At 35.4% G+C, this 18531-nt stretch overlaps 1 protein-coding gene across 1 annotated transcript in view; it reads left to right on the top strand.

The window, feature by feature from the left end:
• Positions 1-17094, top strand: part of TES (testin LIM domain protein) — a 43666-nt gene extending 26572 nt beyond the window's left edge. Inside the window, exons 3-7 of the mRNA XM_016201634.2 lie at positions 6718-6970; positions 7807-8142; positions 9112-9327; positions 9721-9879; positions 15835-17094. Of these exons, the coding sequence (XP_016057120.1) occupies positions 6718-6970; positions 7807-8142; positions 9112-9327; positions 9721-9879; positions 15835-16023 (1153 nt within the window). The 3' untranslated portion in view covers positions 16024-17094. The remainder of the gene's footprint in view (positions 1-6717; positions 6971-7806; positions 8143-9111; positions 9328-9720; positions 9880-15834) is intronic.
• The last annotated feature ends 1437 nt before the right edge of the window (positions 17095-18531 follow it).

Below are 18531 nucleotides of genomic sequence, written 5' to 3'. Positions count from 1 at the left end.
TCCTCCTCCTCCGACACCTTAGAGCTTCCCAGTCTACCAATCTTCCTTTGCATCTTTTAAAGTCATAAAAAAGGCTGATTTAAACTAAATTCTGAATCCGCCTTCTTTTCCCCCCCACATAACTTTTATTAATATCCTATGGAGAATTTTTCAAATATCTTCCAGATGACTTTAAAAGTTCTTAAAAAACATTTCTAAAAGTAAAATTTTCCAATTTAAATATGGAAGATTCAAATATAAAACACTGTTGTAAAGGATTTAAAACAATCTTTAAAACTAGATTAGTAGTAAATACCACAGATTTCCATAATGGATAGCTCTTAGCCCCTGGCCCACATTTTATAGGTTTCTTTCTTGCATAGTGGTTTGTAGCTGTACCTTTTATTGCATACATGAAGTTTCAGTATAAGGGATTTGGAAGGTATGTAGTCATTCCAACTGCTTCAGTGATCACAACTTCAGCTGAAAGAAGCATTCCACCTTTCTTGAGTCACATTCCTGCCAAGTGCTCTGTTACTGTAGGTCATCTGTCCGAGTGAGGATGCAGATGAGCCTTATCATATATCTGTGACTTTAAAAACTGTAATTAATCAATCATAGGTTTTTCCCTACTCAGAAAACTGATAATTGAGCACATTATAACTTTTTAAGCTACTTCTTTTTCCTCATCACTGCTGCTATTGGTGTACTGTTTTAACCTGAATTTTACTTGCTTAGGAAAACAGATTTATCAGAATATGACTCTTCCAATAATAGCCAGGACAAATAATAAGAAAAAGTATACAGGTGGCTCTTATGTCATTGGTTAATAGGCCTTTTTATATATAACTCTTTCATAGTATATATGAAATAGTCTTAAATATAATTTATTTAACCATGCTACAGTTTGTTATCGTTCATGCTTTAGAAATCAACAGGCTTTATTTTACTTACTTGTTTACTATTTATCTTGTAATTTCAAAAATCAAACTCCCCTTATTTTGTGGTATACATGTTATACAGCTCTAGAAGCCCAGTATTCATCACATATCCTTGTAACATTATTACTTCTTTAGTCAATCACTTTGCTGATTAGGACCTCTTTATTTATATTAAGAACTAATTTCCCACCCCACCTCTTTCCCCTCAGGAAGGTATGATTTTAAACTTGATCCAAAGGCAGTGTGATAGTTTTATGGTTAATTATATTGTTTTTGTTAACCAAAGAACAAGACAACATCCTGTAATAGAATAGTATGCTCCTTTCCACTAGATGGGAGTATGAGATAACCAGATATAAAAGTCTTTAATCAGAATATACAAACTCTTCAGCAAATTCTTGCCAAATAAACATTTCTGACTAGTATGCGTTCAAGGAAAGTAGTTTGCCTCCCTACCCTTTATATTTCTGCATCTCTTTCTCTGTCTTTCTCTGTTTCAGTCTCTCACTTTCTAGAACTGTACAGTAAGATCTAATATCTTCAGTTTGTAGACCTTACCTCAAGAAATCTCAGAACATAAAAATCTGTAATTATGTAATAATTTGTTATTTGGCGAAGAGATTAAGAGTTTTTGTTTGTTTCCTCTAACTTTCTGATGTAGAAAAATCCAATTATTTATATTAAATCCAGGAAACTTATTAAATTCTTATTGATGCTAATACATTGCATTTTATATGATTACTCATAGCATCTATGAATAACAGTAGTTTAGTTTCTGATGATACCTTATAACTTAGATTTCTTCAATTTTTCTTTTGTGCTCTGATTAATACCCACAGGACAATATGAATGAAGTAGTGATAGCAAAGTTGTTTTCTTGCTTCAGATCCTAAAATGAATGTACTAACTGTGATGTATGCCCAGTGTAGGTTTTTCCCACCCAGAAACCCTTTCTAAAATTATTTCAAGTTCTCTACTATATCTAAAATTAATAAACAAAATGTAATCAGAAAAGATGTTGAAATATTTTATTGAATGCTTTTTTTGCATTTAATGAGAAGCAAACATTTACTTTATTAGTTTCTGCTATTATCCTTGTTTTCTTTCCTTCTATTTTAGGCTTTTTTTGCATTTTCCTAAATTCTTAAATTGAACACTTAGCTTATTAAATCTTTTTTTCTTTCTAATTTGAGCATTTAAGCTATAAATTTCCTCCTAAGCATCCCTTTATATGTGTTCTACAAGTTTGAAGAAGTAAATTTTGTTTTCTTTTCTCTGAAAACATTTTTGTTTTAATTTCTATTGTGATGTTTCAACATTGAGTTTTACTAAGAAATTTCTAGTTGCCTTTTTTGTTGACTTTTAAGATAATTGCATTCTGTTCAGACACTGTGGTTGATGATCAGTCCTTGGGCATTTCTTGAGACTTGCTCTATGGCATAGTTGTGTTCAGTTTTGCCCAGTGTTGCAAATTCCCAGATAAAGAATGTGTATTCTCTAGTCACTGGATACGGTATTTTTTATGCTTCTTTTAGATAAAGCTTATTGTCTTATTCAAATCTTTATTTCTAATTTTTTTAGTTTCCCTATAATGATGGGTTTATCCATTTGTTTTTTTATGGTTCTGTTATTTTCACTTATATATTTTGTAGTTAGGTTATTAGGCTATATTAAGTTTAGAACTGTTACATCATAGAGGTGTTTTTATTTTTATTTATTTATTTATTTATTTATTTATTTATTTATTTATTTATTTAAAAATATATCTTTATTGATTTCAGAGAGAGGAAAGGAGAGAGAGAGAGAGAGACAGAAACATCAATGATAAGAGAGTCATTGATCAAGCCCGTAACCGGGCATGTGCCCTGACCAGGAATCGAACCCCGATCGCCGGGGTGGCCTGGATCCTAGGTCGATGCTCAACTGCTGAGCCACGCCCAGCCGGGCCATAGAGATGTTTTTAAACTTTTGTCACTATGTAATGAATTAATACTCATTAAAGGAAAAATTAGCCCTGGCCAGTGTGGCTCAGTTGGCTAAGTTGTCCCATCCACTGAAAGGTTGCCAGTTTGATTCCCAGTCAGGGAAGGTGCCTGGGTTGTCAGTTCCACCGCTGTAGGGGCATGCAGGAGGCAAGCAATCGGTGTTTCTCTCTTAGCTCTTACATGAATGTCTCTCTCTTCCTTCCTGTCTCTCTAAAAATCTATTTTTTAAAAAAATATTAAAAAGGAAAAAGCATTGTATAAATGCACCACAGCTTTTTCATACACTCATCTACTTGATGGGCACTTGGGCTGTTTCCAGATCTTAGCTATTATAATTAGTGCTGCTATGAACATAGGGGTACATATATATTCTTTCTGATTGGTGTTTCAGGATTTTTAAGATATATTCCTAGAAGTGGGATCACTGGGTCAAATGGCATTTCCTTTTTAATTTTTTGAAGAACCTCATACTGTTTTCCATAGTGCCTACACCAGTCTGCATTCCACCAGCAGTTTACAGAATAGAACACTATGCAGCTGTAAAAATGAAGGATCTCTTACCCTTTGAGACAGCATAGATGGACCTGGAGAATATCATGCTGAGCGAAATAAGCCAGTTGGAAAAAGACAAATATCACATGATCTTACTTACATGTGGAATATAAAGAACAAAATAAATTGACAAACAAGACAGGACCAGAGATGGAAGCGTGAAATGAACTGACAGATCTCAGTGGGAAGGTGGGAAGGAGGGTAGGAAGAGATTAACCAAAGAACTTATATGCATATATGCATAGCCCATGGACACAGACAATAGACAGGTGAAGGCCTGTGGGGTGGTGTGGGAGATAGATGGATGGGGACAGAGGGGGGAAATGGGGGACATCTGTAATACTCTCAACAAAATAAATTTAAAAATAAGTAAATAAAATAAAAATGAAAAAGCATTAAAGTCAATTTGTATGATATTAATATAGGTATCTAACTTAATTTTTGCTGGTATTTGCCTGTATTATTTTTTTGCATCTTTATACTTTCATTCTTTCTGTGTCCTTAAATTTTAACTGTCTTTTACAATAACATATAGTTGGATTTTGTTCTATTATCCAGTGAATGCCGTTGGCTTTTAACTGGAGAATCAAGTCCATTTATTGTGACTATTGACATATTTGGATTATATATCAACGATCTTAATTATTGCTTTCTACATGTCCTAATCTCCTGTTTCTTTTTTCTCTTTCTTATTTGCCTTCTGTTTGACTAATTGCATTTTATATATTCATTCCATTTTCTCTGTTAGTTTAGAAACTATAAACAATATTTCTCTCTTTAGTTATCTAGATATTTTTAATATGCATACTTAACATCTAATGTTAATTTATTTCTTTAATATTTTCCTGACAATGTGAGAATATTAGAATATTTCTTAAAACTCTCAGATTTCCCCCTGATTTATATGCTATTGTTGCCTTGGATTTTTGTTTTTTTTAACACCATAGCCTCTCTACTTCCAGTTTCCTCTGTCACAATTTCCAGATTCTGCCCTTCTGCCAGACTCCTTACTGAGTCCTCACCTTTTTCCTCGCTCTTCCCCCTGGAAGTAAAGGTGACCTGTTCAACTCATAATGCATATGTATTATTTCCTGGCTCTTGAGTTTATATTTTTTACCAGGCTACAATTTTTAACACTAGATCTATATATCCTACAATCTACTTGAGATCTTTACCCAGTCTCATAGACATTTCAAAATTAACAATAATTCAGTTTTGTGAGTCCTTTCATCAACCTTTCCCCCCATACCTCAGATTTGTTCTTTTGCATTTATTATCTTAATAAATTACATTTGTTCTTCCAACATACTCATTCCAGAAACCTGTATTCATTTTATGATCTCATCATTTTTTGACAAACTGGGTCTTCCTTCACCATCAGCATATCTAAATTAACATCAAAGTTTAGTCATTTTTACATTCAAGGAGATCTTAAATTTGTTCTTTGATATACATCTCCACTAAAATAGTCTAAGCTATAACACATCTTACCTGGGCCACAATAAATTCAATACACTTGTGAAGTAGCAGTAGAATCCCTGTTACTTTGAATCATGCGACTGCAAATGATGCCCCATTGACATGTTAATTGTTCTCCCTACTTCCAATTATGTGTATCCCTCATCTCTCCATAGGGTGGACATTACAATTTTTGAAAATGATAGATCTAATCATGTAACTTCATTACCTAAAAGCCTATAATGCCTCCTGACTGCTCTTATAATGAAGGCCAGATTCATTAAGGTGTCCTATAGGTCCCTGCATAATCTCATGGCTGCTTCCCATTCTTGTCACTGCCCATTTCTTACTTCACTGTCAGCCTTCTCTGATTATAGAACCTAAAGGAACAATCTCTTCCTAATTTAGGACCACCACAAATACTCTTTCTACCAGAATGTTTGGAGGCTATTCTTCTCCTTTTTCTCCCTTCCCAAATATACACACACATACCCAATTCACAACTATATTTCCCACATCCTTCAGATCTCAACTTGTCACTTTTTTATTGAGTAATGTTCTTAAGGTCTTTCCTCATCATTTCCAAGTCAAAACCCTCTCAAGGCGTCCTGTACTTTTCTTTCCTATCACAATTGCAATTATTGCGGGGGGCGGGGAGGGGTATTTGTTTATGTCTATCTCCCCATTAGGTGGGAAGTTCTAGAATGTCAGAGGCTGGCCCTGTTTTTGTCACCATTATGTCCCAGTGACACATACATTGCCTAGTACATGGACACTCATGTATGTTGCGTGAATGAATGAGTGATTATGTACTAGACCAGATTGGGGGAGCTGGTGGCGTACTTAACTATAAGAAGAGCAGAAACTTTCATTTATTTCTTTTTATACATAATGGAGCACATGGTATGTGATCACTTAGTGTTTGAAGAAATAAAAGAAGGGGGCAGAAAAAGGAGGAAATAAATGGAAAATTTGAAAGGAGAGGAAAGGGGACAAAAAAGATATACCTAAATCTAGAATTATAGTCCTTGATGAAAAAAGTTACATCAATCTCCCTATCTCTCACTTTAAAGAAAAACTTGAGTAATGGTTATGAAATGTAATTATACAAAAAGAAGAAAGAAAGAAGAAAGAAAGAAGGAAGAAAGGAAGGAAGGAAGGAAGGAAGGAAGGAAGGAAGGAAGGAAGGAAGGAAGGAAGGAAGGAAGGAAGGAAGGGGAGGGAGGGAGGGAGGGAGGGAGGAAGGAAGGAAGGAAGGAAGGAAGGAAGGAAGGAAGGAAGGAAGGAAGGAAGGAAGGAAGGAAGGGGAAGGAGGGAGGGAGGGAAGGAAGGGAGGGAGGGAGGGAGGAAGGAAGGAAGAAAGGAAGGAAGGAAGGAAGGAAGGAAGGAAGGAAGGAAGGAAGGAAGGAAGGAAGGAAGGAAGGAAGGAAGGAAGGAAGGAAGGAAGGAAGGACCCTTTTGCTTTGATAGCTTACTGCTGGATTGATGATTGATTGATTGATTGATTGATTGATGAGAACAAAAAATACCAGATGGTGTTATTCTCAGAATGGTCCCTTGAGCATGTGTTTTTAAATTGAAACCTAACTTTTTAAAAGTCTTTTAAAGTGAAGGTACACTTTTATGTTTCCTTACTTAAATTTATGGATAGTTACTTAGTACTCCCCCAACAAAAAAGATTTTCCTTTGAATACTATTAAATGGAATATGTGTAAGAGTATTTTATGAATTATAAATGTATGCAAAAAACTATTATTGATTATGTGTAATTAATCATTGACTACTTTTCTCCAAAATTATAGAAAAATATGCCGTAACTGCAAGTGTGGTGAAGAAGAACATGATGTCCTGTTGAGCAATGAAGAGGATCGAAAAGTGGGGAAACTTTTTGAAGACACCAAGTATACCACCCTGATTGCAAAGCTAAAATCAGATGGAATTCCCATGTATAAACGTAATGTTATGATATTGACCAATCCAGTTGCTGCCAAGAAGAATGTCTGCATCAATACGGTTACCTATGAATGGGCTCCTCCTGTTCAGAATCAGGCATTGGTAAATACTAAGTGGGAGGGGAATTCTCTTTATTAAAGTTCCTGAACTACTGATTCAGGGCAGTTCCTTTAGTGACCTAATCAGCTTTAGGAATTATTTTTCTGGGGTCCCATTACTTTGATTTTCAACTCTTATTACAGTCTTTAGAAAGTAAGATTAGATGCCTTATAGAATTTTTCTATCAAATATGTTAATCTCTTTGAGGGAATGGTCTGAAATTCTTAACAATTAGGTGAAAAACATTTTTGTACAAATCTAGTGACTCTTCTAGCTTACTCTTGAGAATATTTCTGTTAAAATGGTAAATAATATCTATAGAATAAAATTTCTGTCATTATTTAGAACTCCAAACATGTTCAATACTATACTTTACTATGTAAGGCAAAAAAAAATGTATTTTGTGTGATGCTCCTGTTATAACTAGATGAGCATGTGGAAGTCTTTTAAGAATGTTAATTAAATAATTAGAGTGAATCTTATGATGATATTTTTTATAATGAAAATGCAGCTGATCTATAGGCCATTCTAAACATGCTGCCTAAAAATTTGTGTTCTCTTATAATTGTACATTTGTATATTTAGCATAAGTAAACATTAGTAACCCAAATCTTTTTATAAACTGAAAATTCTTTAATTTTTTTGGAGAAAAATGTGTTTATTTTTATTGAACTAAATCTATTTGGTGTACCATTTTTGAGTATGTTAGTATTTCAATATATGTGATGAAGATAATTTGTTGGTAATAGATAAAACCAACGTCTGCATTAAGTAAAATAATATTGCCTGCCTAATGGCCAAGGCATCTCCCAGTTAACACTGGTCTCCTTGTGGTTCAGGCCAGGCAGTACATGCAGATGCTGCCCAAGGAAAAGCAGCCAGTGGCAGGTTCAGAGGGGGCGCAGTACCGGAAGAAGCAGCTGGCAAAGCAGCTCCCTGCACATGACCAGGACCCTTCAAAGTGCCATGAGTTGTCTCCCAAAGAGGTGAAGGAGATGGAGCAGTTTGTGAAGAAATACAAGAGTGAGGCTCTGGGAGTAGGAGATGTCAAACTTCCCCGTGAGATGGACGCTCAAGACTCCAACAGAATGTACATCCCTGGCGGAGGCAGAAGCACCATGGCAGTGGTGGGGACCATGGAGGATAAATCGCCTGAACACAAAAGAACGCAGTATGTGAGTAGAGTGGTCATGCCATTGGCCCATTTGGTGTGTATATGCTGATTTTAGAGAATCGTCATGTTTGAAACCTAAGGCCAAGTTTTCTGACTACTTGTTGCCAGGGATAATTGTGAGTTTTAGGTAAACACAGTAGCTCGCATTGGTGCCATGCTGGAATACAGCAAACCAATCTAGAATCTGTTTCTAAACATAATTTTGGTGTTAATTGTTTATCTCTTCCCATAAATAAGAATAATATATGATTAGCTTAATTCAGTTTTGCTTGTGACATCACACCTAAAATTCAAACTTAATTTTATGCAGATATATGTTCAATCATACTTTTTAAAATCTCTCTTAAAGAGGGACATTGAAGTCTTTTTTATGACTTGAAGAAAATTATGACACAGATTTAAAAAATGAGAAGTAAACTTAATGTAATATATTTCTCATAGATTCTATTAGCACATCAGCCAATAAGGCTTAGTCTTGCAGAAAAAATTTTTAGAAAGTACTAATAAAGTAATTACTTTAGAGTAAAATGATTACTCTAAAGTAATCATTTTTTAGAGACTCACTTAAAATTTAGGTGAAATTTTCTTTTTTGCTCATTCCCTCCACCCCCCCAACATCCCCCTGGTTGGGGGGGGGAGGGGCAGAATGGAGGTGGAAGGGGAAGTAGAGGGGATAAATGGTGATGGAAAAATAAAATAAAATTTAGGTGAAAATTACTATTAGCCTCTTTCCATAAGTGACTTTAATTCAGGACACAATACTCTGTTACACACAGGGTGCAATAATTAGGTTTGAACAGCCTGGAGAAAGCCAAGGATTCTGTTTCACCTTATTGTCTACATGGACAAATTACAACTTCAGTAGAAATTATTTCTCTTGAAAGTTGTTTTTCTGAATTTTTACTAAAGCTGATGATGAGAAATGCCAGTCTTATGATGATCAGATTTTTTTGGATGGATTCCCTTTTAGTCCTGCTACTGCTGCAAACTGAGTATGAAGGAAGGTGACCCAGCCATCTATGCTGAAAGGGCTGGCTACGATAAACTGTGGCACCCAGCTTGTTTTGTCTGCAGTACCTGCCATGAACTCCTGGTTGACATGATTTATTTCTGGAAGAATGGGAAGCTATACTGTGGGAGACATTATTGTGACAGTGAGAAACCTCGATGTGCTGGCTGTGATGAGGTATGTTCTCTAAGGCCACCTGCATGCAGGCTCATTTTTGTACCCCCATATGGTCTCCTTACCATCCTTAGGCTACCCTTAGTGAGAAGGCAACATAAATTAGCCAAGCATCAGTTGCTTTATTTACATCCAAAGAAGTTGGATGAAAAAAACTTAGTTTTAGTCATTCTGCGTGCTGTGTTAATTGTGTTGACTAAGAAAAGATTGTCCAGAAACATAAAAAATTGATTTGGACTAAAGTAAACAATAACCTAAAATCAAGCTTTCAGTTATTTTTAGACAAGAAAGTAGGTTGATACACTTATGGATCTAAATCCCTTATTGTCTAAAGAGCCTAGCTTTGTTATTTGTAGCAAAACTACATGATTCATCTTATTTTTATACTCTTCCCAGTTGATATTTAGCAATGAGTATACCCAGGCAGAAAACCAAAATTGGCATCTGAAACACTTCTGCTGCTTTGACTGTGACAACATCCTAGCTGGGGAAATATATGTGATGGTCAATGACAAGCCCGTGTGCAAGCCTTGCTATGTGAAGAATCATGCTGTGGTAAGACACATTCTAGGGATACAGTTGCTTCAACCTGCTTTATCACTTGACTTTATGCCTTTATTTAAGCCTCTTAGAATTGAGAAATAGAAAGTACTACTTTAAAATAGGAAATTTAATTCCTACTATAAGGTGTTAAAATCCAGATAATTCAAAGCAATGCATGGGTTGGCTGTGGGCCACCTCAAGACTTCTACCTATGCAGTTTAAACTGTAGATTATAAATGCTACTCGAGACAAATATAATCTCACTTACATGTGGAATCTAAAGAACATAATAAGCTGATGAACAAAATAGATTCAGTGACATGGAAGCATGGAACAGACTGACGAATCTCAGAGGGAAGGTGGGGGTGGGAGGGTGGGGAGAGATTAACCAAAGAATTTATATGCATATATGCATAACCCATGGACACAGACAACAGTGTGGTGAAGGCCTGGGGCAGGGAGTGGGTACAGGGTGGAAGGGGTTAATGAGGAAAAAAGGGGACATCTGTAATATTTTCAACAATAAAGAAAAATTTAAAAAATAAATAAATAAATGCTACTTGATAATCAAATCCCCATTTTAAAACAAGTTTCTTAATGAGAATGAGATTAATTGATTCTGATCATACAGATCAGATTCCATTTAAATTAAGATGTCTAGGGGCCGTTCATATTCTTTAGCTCTTTTTTAGTGTTTATGATTTCTATTTATGTTACTAGACCATCCACTAGGGCTTGTTTTTTCTGCTTGGAGGCTGTACAGTACCTATTTTTTTACATGCTCATGGAATTGATTTAATATAACAAAATTTGACCTGCAATTTTTGTTTGGATTTGGTAAATCTAAATGATTTACTATTTACCATCGGATTGGACTAAATAAATCTAAATTATTTATTTGCACAGACCAAACACTCAAATATCTAATGTGAGAGTATATTTTTTTCCTTGGATATACCCTACTTACACAGAGCTGCTATTGCATGATGACTAAGAGATAATTTAGATAATTTAGTAAATTTAAAAGGTTGACCACATGTGGTAAATCTTATAAGCCAGGGGATATTATAAGAATAGACATTTACTTCTTTCTATGCAGAAAAATATGTACTAAAGATCCTCCTGAGGTATCAAATAGAAGAAACTCCTGGCTAAGAAATAAAATGACATATTTATATAGTTCTAGGAGTATGATACTATGAAAATATGTAACAAGTTCGATGTCAATGCCAATTTTCAGTCCTTGCCCATTGTCCCCAGATATAATTAGTTATTTCTATCAACTCTGCCTCATCAGTATATCTCAGATCCTCACGTTTACACCTACTCTACTTCAGACCTTTATTTTTTGTTATTTGGATTATTGCAGTGGCCTCAAATTTGGTTTCCCCATGTTCACTCCTGATCTTATTCAAAACCACCTTCCATAATGATGGAAGGTAGTCTTTCAAAATGCAAATCTGTTCCTTAAGCATTTGCTTAATAGATGCACCAGTCTCTCCTTGCCTATCTAGCTGCTTCTACTAGTTATCCAGCCCAAATCATATATTTCCACAAGTTACCTGTATTTTTTTATATACTGTTCTTTGTCTTCTGCTCATACTTATTCCTTTGTCTGATATACCCTCCTATTCATGTTTTACCTGACTATGCTGACACTTACCTCCAGAATCAGTTTAGGCTTAACATTTTTCAGAACACTTTTCCTGATTCATTACTCCAAGTTCCATCCCTTTCTCTCTGACTAGGCTGGATGCCTCTCTGTTCCCAAGGGTTCCTGCATGTGTGCTTGCCCACATGTAATTGTTAATATCACTCACTTCTCTCCTCCACTAGACTGTAAGCAGCTGGAAGATAGAGCTGGCCTTTTTATTTCTATATCCTCAATGTCTGTACCTAGGAAACATTTGAGTGAGTAGCTTGTGCTCTGAGATTTATCATTTGTTTTGAGGTCAACATGGACCCTCCTTATATCTAGGGAAAAGATGCTGAATCACCATGAGGCCTAATACATAATTTAGCCAAAAAAATGCTTCTCTGAATATTGTTGCAACAATTTCTCTACAGAAGAGGGATATCTTAATGTGTATTTTATTGCAGGGTGTGTGACTTTGGTCTCAAGGACTAGAATGCAAACTCCATGAGGGCAGGGGTTTTTGTCTGCTTTGTTTTCTATTTCCAACACTAGAACACAGTAGATACTCAATAAATACTTCTTGAATAAATCTTTAAATAGATGAAGCTGCTTTATATTTAACTGTTACAGTGTCTCTCCATTACATTGTATCAATTCAATGGGAAGGATTATAATCACCGATATGATTTTTTAAAGAGATGATCTCTAAATTATTTCATTTTATAATATGGTATGATTTCTTTTAAAGGTTTACTTTTCCGTAAGATATACATATTTTCCTTTCCCTAATATCAAAATGAACATATCATCCCCTAAACAAATTCCAGCTGGTGGCAAAGAAAGCATGCAACATGCTAAATGATATAAAATCTTGAAGAAGGTTATCTAGTTTAGGGGATTGACCTACTTAGATCTTTTAATTTTTTTATAAAAAGGAGAGAGATACAAATTATGTTTAACCTGAAGACAAGAACTCAGCTCAAAACAGGGCATTTCTGAGGGAAAAAACCTAACCTAGAAGGAAGATAATGGGAAATGTGCTGAGTTTATCTCTGCATGGTCTCTGGAATTCCAGTATCAAATGGCCATCCCCAGAATTCACACCTACAAGATTTCACAGGGCCCTGCTGCCAGAGCACTTATTACAAGTGTCATTAGCTATTTCACATTGTGTACACAAATAAGACAGGAACTAGGAGGGCTTGACGGAAGTAAGAGCTCTGAAATATTTGAGGTTTAAGAACACAGGAAGCACATTATCTCCCTGCAGGGTTCTGGAGTCCCCAAACCCTCAGTGAGGGCTGGGCTACTTCCAGGTTTATGAAGAATTAGGGATCAGTACGTTTTACCTAGGATTATGTGTCAGACCTTGGGATGAATAGCAATCAAATTATTAATAAAACTAAATTTTATGAAACCATAAACCCTAAGTTTATTGCATTCATTAGTTATGTTTTAACCTAAATAATTTCTTTCATTTTATGTATAGTTGAACAGTAATTATCTCTTATAAATTACAGATTAAAGTATGTGTTTTAAAAGATTATAAAAGATCCACAGATATTACAGGCTGAGATAAAGAAGGTAGTTCATGGTCTAAAAGCAACAGAATAAAAAATTGAGTGTGAAGTGCTTCTATTTTACATAAACAAGTTTAAAAATATTGAAAAATTAATATAAAATATAGAAAACTACAAAGGAACATTCTAAATGAATTATAAAGCTATAAAAATGAATATATAAAAAAGCAATTGCTTGCATGGTGCACCTATAAAATAGGAACATATTTGTAATTAAAGCACTCATTTTTGTTACATTCAGGAATTCTCTATTGATTATGCAAAGAGATTCTCCCCCTTCTAAGGGAAGACTTGGGTAGAAATAATGTGTGATTTAAGCAGCTACGATCTCTGTAATTAAAAGTCATGGACCTCTAAAGAATATGGAAAGTATATTACAGGCCTGAAATGGGTATTTCTAACAAGATCTCACTTCATGACCTAAACCAGTTTGCCCAGTAAGGAGCAGCCACATTTTGAGGTCTTTTCAAGCAAGGAGGCTCAGGCTGAATAACCCTCCTCAATCCACTCACCCCTCATCTCTCAGTTATTTCTGATAATCACGTTAAGAGACCAAGAGTGCTGAAGTTAGTACTTTTGTGTAATACTGGACAATCATGTTGGCTTTGTCACTTATTATAAAATATTTAAAGCAAAAACTTTATATAGCCACACTCATTCAGAACATGTATAAACAAGGCATATGAATTAACTAGTGTTTTGGAGGTCTCAACTGTGCATTTGCTTTCTGGTATAAAGAAGGTTACTCATATATTTTCCTTATATACATATTCAGTTAAAGAAGAATATTATTCTTATGTTATTTTTGTTTATGGGTGTAGATGTGTGGATGTCATATATATATGTATATTTGTATATAACATATACACTGAATGGTATAGGGGATTTAAGTATTAACATTCTACAATATTAGATTATACACAAATTATGATTTATGACAGAATAGAAGCCAATTAACTATGTTATATTTTTAGTGCAAACTAATTATTCTGAACCACTGTCAGTATTATTATTTAAGTCCTTAATTACTTTGAACATGATTTTCATTTACTACTGTCTAGAAATTAGTGGTGTTAATAATCTTGTGTCATAGGTAAGAGAGATAAAATTACCACTCCAAAGCTTAAGTGAGTGAGGAAAAGTCTTTTTGGAGCAGTTTTAGGTTTACAATAAAATTGAAAGGAAGATAAGAGATTTCCCATATTCCCATTATCCTCACATATGTATAGCCTTGCCCATTATCAATATCTCTCACCAGGCCTGGTGGGCGTGGCTCAGCAGTTGAGCATCAACCTAGGATCCAGGAGGTCACGGTTCAATTCCTGGGAAGTCAGGGCACATGTCCAGGTTGTGTGTTTGATCTGCAGTCAGGGGTGTGCAGGAGGCATCCGATCAATGACTCTCTCTCAACATTGATGTTTCTATCTCTCTCTCCCCCTCTCCTCTCCTCTCACCAGAATAGTACATTTTTTACCAAGGATGAGTCTATATTGACACATCATAATCACCCAAAGCCCATAGTTTACCTTAGGGTTCATTCTTGGTATATATCCTTTGGGTTTGGACAATGTATAGAATGGACAAATTATTTATACATAAATATATGTAATATGTATATACACATACACACATCATTATGCTGTCATATAGAGTATTTTCACTGCCGTAGAAGTCTTCTGTGCTCTTCCTATTTATCTCTTTATCTCTCCCACCTCCCCAACACATACCCCACCCCTGTCAACCACTGATCTTTTTATTGTATCCGTAGTTTTGCCTTTGCTAGAATATCATAGTTGGAATCATACAGTATGTAGCCTTTTCATATGGGCTTCTTTCACTTAGTAATTTGCATTTAAATTTCCTCCATGTCTTTTTATGCCTTGATAGCTCATTTCTTTCTAGCACTGAATAATATTTTATTGTCTGGATATACCACCATTTTTTTATCCATTCACCTAATGAAGGAAATCTTGATTGCTTCTAAGTTTTGGCAATTATGAATAAGGCAACATCCAGGTGCTGGATTTTTAGTGGACATAAGTTATCAACTTCTTTGGATAAATACCAAAGAACATGATTATTGGATTGTGTGATAAAAGTATTTTTAATTTTGTAACAACAGTCTTATTTTGCACTTCCACCAGCAATCGACAGAGTTTCTATTGCTCCACATCCTCCCTAGAGTTTGGTGTTGTAGGAAAAATCATCAACTTTTTTGTAATTACTAATGTGCAGTCTAATAGAATATGCTGGAACCACATACACTGCTTTGGAACTCCCTATCAAGCGGGGTGGAGGGTATCAATGAGGGAAAAAGGGGGACAACTGTAATACTTTCAACAATAAAGATAAATTAAAAAAAAAAAAAAAACTCGCCTGGCCGGGCATGGCTCAGCAGTTGAGCATCAACCTAGGATCCAGGTGATCAGGGTTCGATTCCCGGTCAGGGCACATGCCCGGGTTGCGGGCTCGATCAATGACTCTCTCATCATTGATGTTTCCATCTCTCTCTCCCTCTCCTTTCCTCTTTCTGAAATCAATAAAGATATATTTAAAAAAACAAAAAACAAAAAACTTTCTGCCTTGTATAAAACAATAGGGATATTTTAGAAGCATCAAATCACCTATTTGGCCTTTACTTGTTATTTCTCACAGTACTCAGCATATAGACCCCATTAACAGTTGTTGGCTAAAAAAATTGCTTGAAAGGTCAATCTCATTCTCTTCTTATTTGTATCATTAACTTAACAGGTATGTCAAGGATGCCACAATGCCATTGATCCCGAAGTGCAGCGGGTGACCTATAACAACTTCAGCTGGCATGCCTCCACAGAGTGCTTTCTGTGCTCCTGCTGCAGCAAGTGTCTCATTGGGCAGAAGTTCATGCCAGTAGAAGGAATGGTTTTCTGTTCAGTGGAATGTAAGAAGATGATGTATTAAGAGGAGAGCACCAAGCAGTATTGAGCCATAGCTATCCAAAGTGGTCTGCATTTCTACTGTAAAATGCAATTTGGAAAAATAAATGGAAAAAAAGAAACTATAAAGGAAACCAGAAGATGTTAAGTATCTTTCTTTGCTGTTTTTCCCCTCACCATTTTTATCATCTCAACATTTAAAACTTGCTTTGAGCTTTTGATTTTAAAATGGAAAAGAATGTTATTTTTCTTTAGCTTTCCAGATGTAAAATCTTTGAGTTGGAAGCTTGGGTTTAATTAATCTTTATATCTCTATCCCCCTTGTGCCAAATAGTATATCTGAAACACTTAAAAGTTAGTGTGCTGAATGGAGACATGAGCATTTCTAGTTCTATATTCTTGTTTTCCTTTAGTATAAACTGAAAAAGAAATTAAACTTACCCTAATGCCAAAGCTCTGCATTTATTACCTCATTATATTCACTGAACTTTCTAGCAATGCACAGTGAATTCTTTTGACAGACTAAATAGAAATGCAACATAGTATGGAGAGCTGTTATCACTTTAATGCTGATGCATTCACTATTTCCTAATTTAGGTAGAGGTGGCTTCATTGCATTTCACTTTAAAAAAAAAAAAAAAATTCCCTACCTCTCAGTATTCTCTTTTTAAGCTGGTGACCTCCATATGTGGCCTTGAATATTTTATTGTCACATGTGGCATCCACACTTTTACTTTAGATGCTTTTTGGCTTGGATTTAAAATCCATGCCACTCATTTATATTATGTTTTCAATCCAAAGAATATGTATACTTTTTGTATCTGAGAAACTATAATTTGTACTGATTGCACTTGCCTGCCATGATTTGGATATATTTTTGTATGGTTTTTATTCTTTTCTAATGGATGCTGTCCTGTGATGCTTCTAAGCTTGTTCATGGGGATATCGAATGTCTTCTTGACCCATATGCTTCCTTCCTTAGGTATTCCTAATGTTTATTTTTCCTTGTATACTTACATACACTATGCATTATGAAAATTTAATAAAATTAATGATATGTATATTATTCAAAATAAAATTTCTTTCACTTTAATAATTGTACCTTTATTTTTCATATCCTTTTTTTATCTTTGTTTTTGAAAATATTACAGATATCCCCTTTTTTTCCCCTATTGACCCCCTCCACCCCAGTCCCACTCCCAACCCAGGCCTTCCCCCGACTGTCCATGGGCTATGCATATATATATAGAAGTTCTTTGGTTAATCTCTTCCCAACCTTCTCCCTCCTGCTCCCTCTGAAATACATCAGTCTTGCATGCTTCAGTGTCTCTGGATCCGTTTTGTTCATCAGTTTATTTTGTTTATTAGATTTCACATATAAGTGAGATCATGTGGTACTTCTCTTTCTCTGACTGGCTTATTTTGCTTAGCATAATACTCTCCAGGTCCCTCCATGCTGTCTCAAATGGTAATAGATCCTTCTTTTTGTTTGCTTGTTTTTACAGTCACATAGTATTCCATTGTGTAAATGTACCACTGCCCACTCATCTACTGATGGGCACTTGGGCTATTTCCAGACTTTAGATATTGTAAATAATGCTGCTATGACCGTAGGGGTGCATATATTCTTTCTGATTGGAGTTTTAGGCTTCTTAGGATATATTCCTAGAAGTGGGATCACTGGGTCACATGGCAGTTCCAGTTTTAATTTTTTGAGGAAACTCCACACTGTTTTCCATAGTGGTTGTACCAGTCTGCATTCCCACCAGCAGTGTACCAGGGTTCCCTTTTCTGCACATCCTTGACAGCACTTATTTGTTGATTTACTGATGGTAGCCATTTGGGCAGGTGTGAGGAGGTACCTCATTGTCGTTCTAATTTGCATCTCTGATGATTAGTGACATTGAGCATTTTTTTCTTATGTCTCTTGGCCATTCGTATGTCCTTTTTAGAGACGTGTCTATTCAGGTCCCCTGCCCAGTTTTTAATTGGGTTGTTGGTCTTCCATTTGTACAGTTGTATGAGTACTTTATATATTTTGGAAATTAACCCCTTATCATATGTATCATCGGTAAACCCCGTTGTATGGGGTTCCCTTTTCAATTTGCTGCTGGTTTCTTAGGCTGTGCAGCAGCTTTTTAGTTTGATATAGTCCCATTGTTTATTTTTTCCTTTGTTTCTCTCGTCCTAGGCAATGTATCTGTGAAAGTTCTGCTACATAAGATGTCTGATATTTTGCTGCTTACATTTTCTTCTAGGATTTTTATGGTTTCACAACTTACATTTAAGTCTTTTATCCATTTCGAGTTTATTCTTGTGTATGGTGTAAGTTGGTGGTCTAATTTCATTTTTTTGCATGTACCTGTCCAATTTTCACAACACCATTTATTGAAGAGACTGTCATTACTCCATTGTATGCTTTGCCTCCATTGTCAAATATTAATTGAGCATAATGGCTTGAGTTGATTTCTGGGTACTCTGTTCTGTTTCATTGATCTATATGCCCATTCCTTTGTCAGTACCAGGCTGTTTT

The sequence above is a fragment of the Miniopterus natalensis genome, chromosome 10, assembly GCF_054644295.1.
Source record: "Miniopterus natalensis isolate mMinNat1 chromosome 10, mMinNat1.hap1, whole genome shotgun sequence".
In the NCBI taxonomy this organism is placed as follows: Eukaryota; Metazoa; Chordata; class Mammalia; order Chiroptera; family Miniopteridae; genus Miniopterus; species Miniopterus natalensis.
This window is presented reverse-complemented; position numbering and strand designations above follow the sequence as displayed.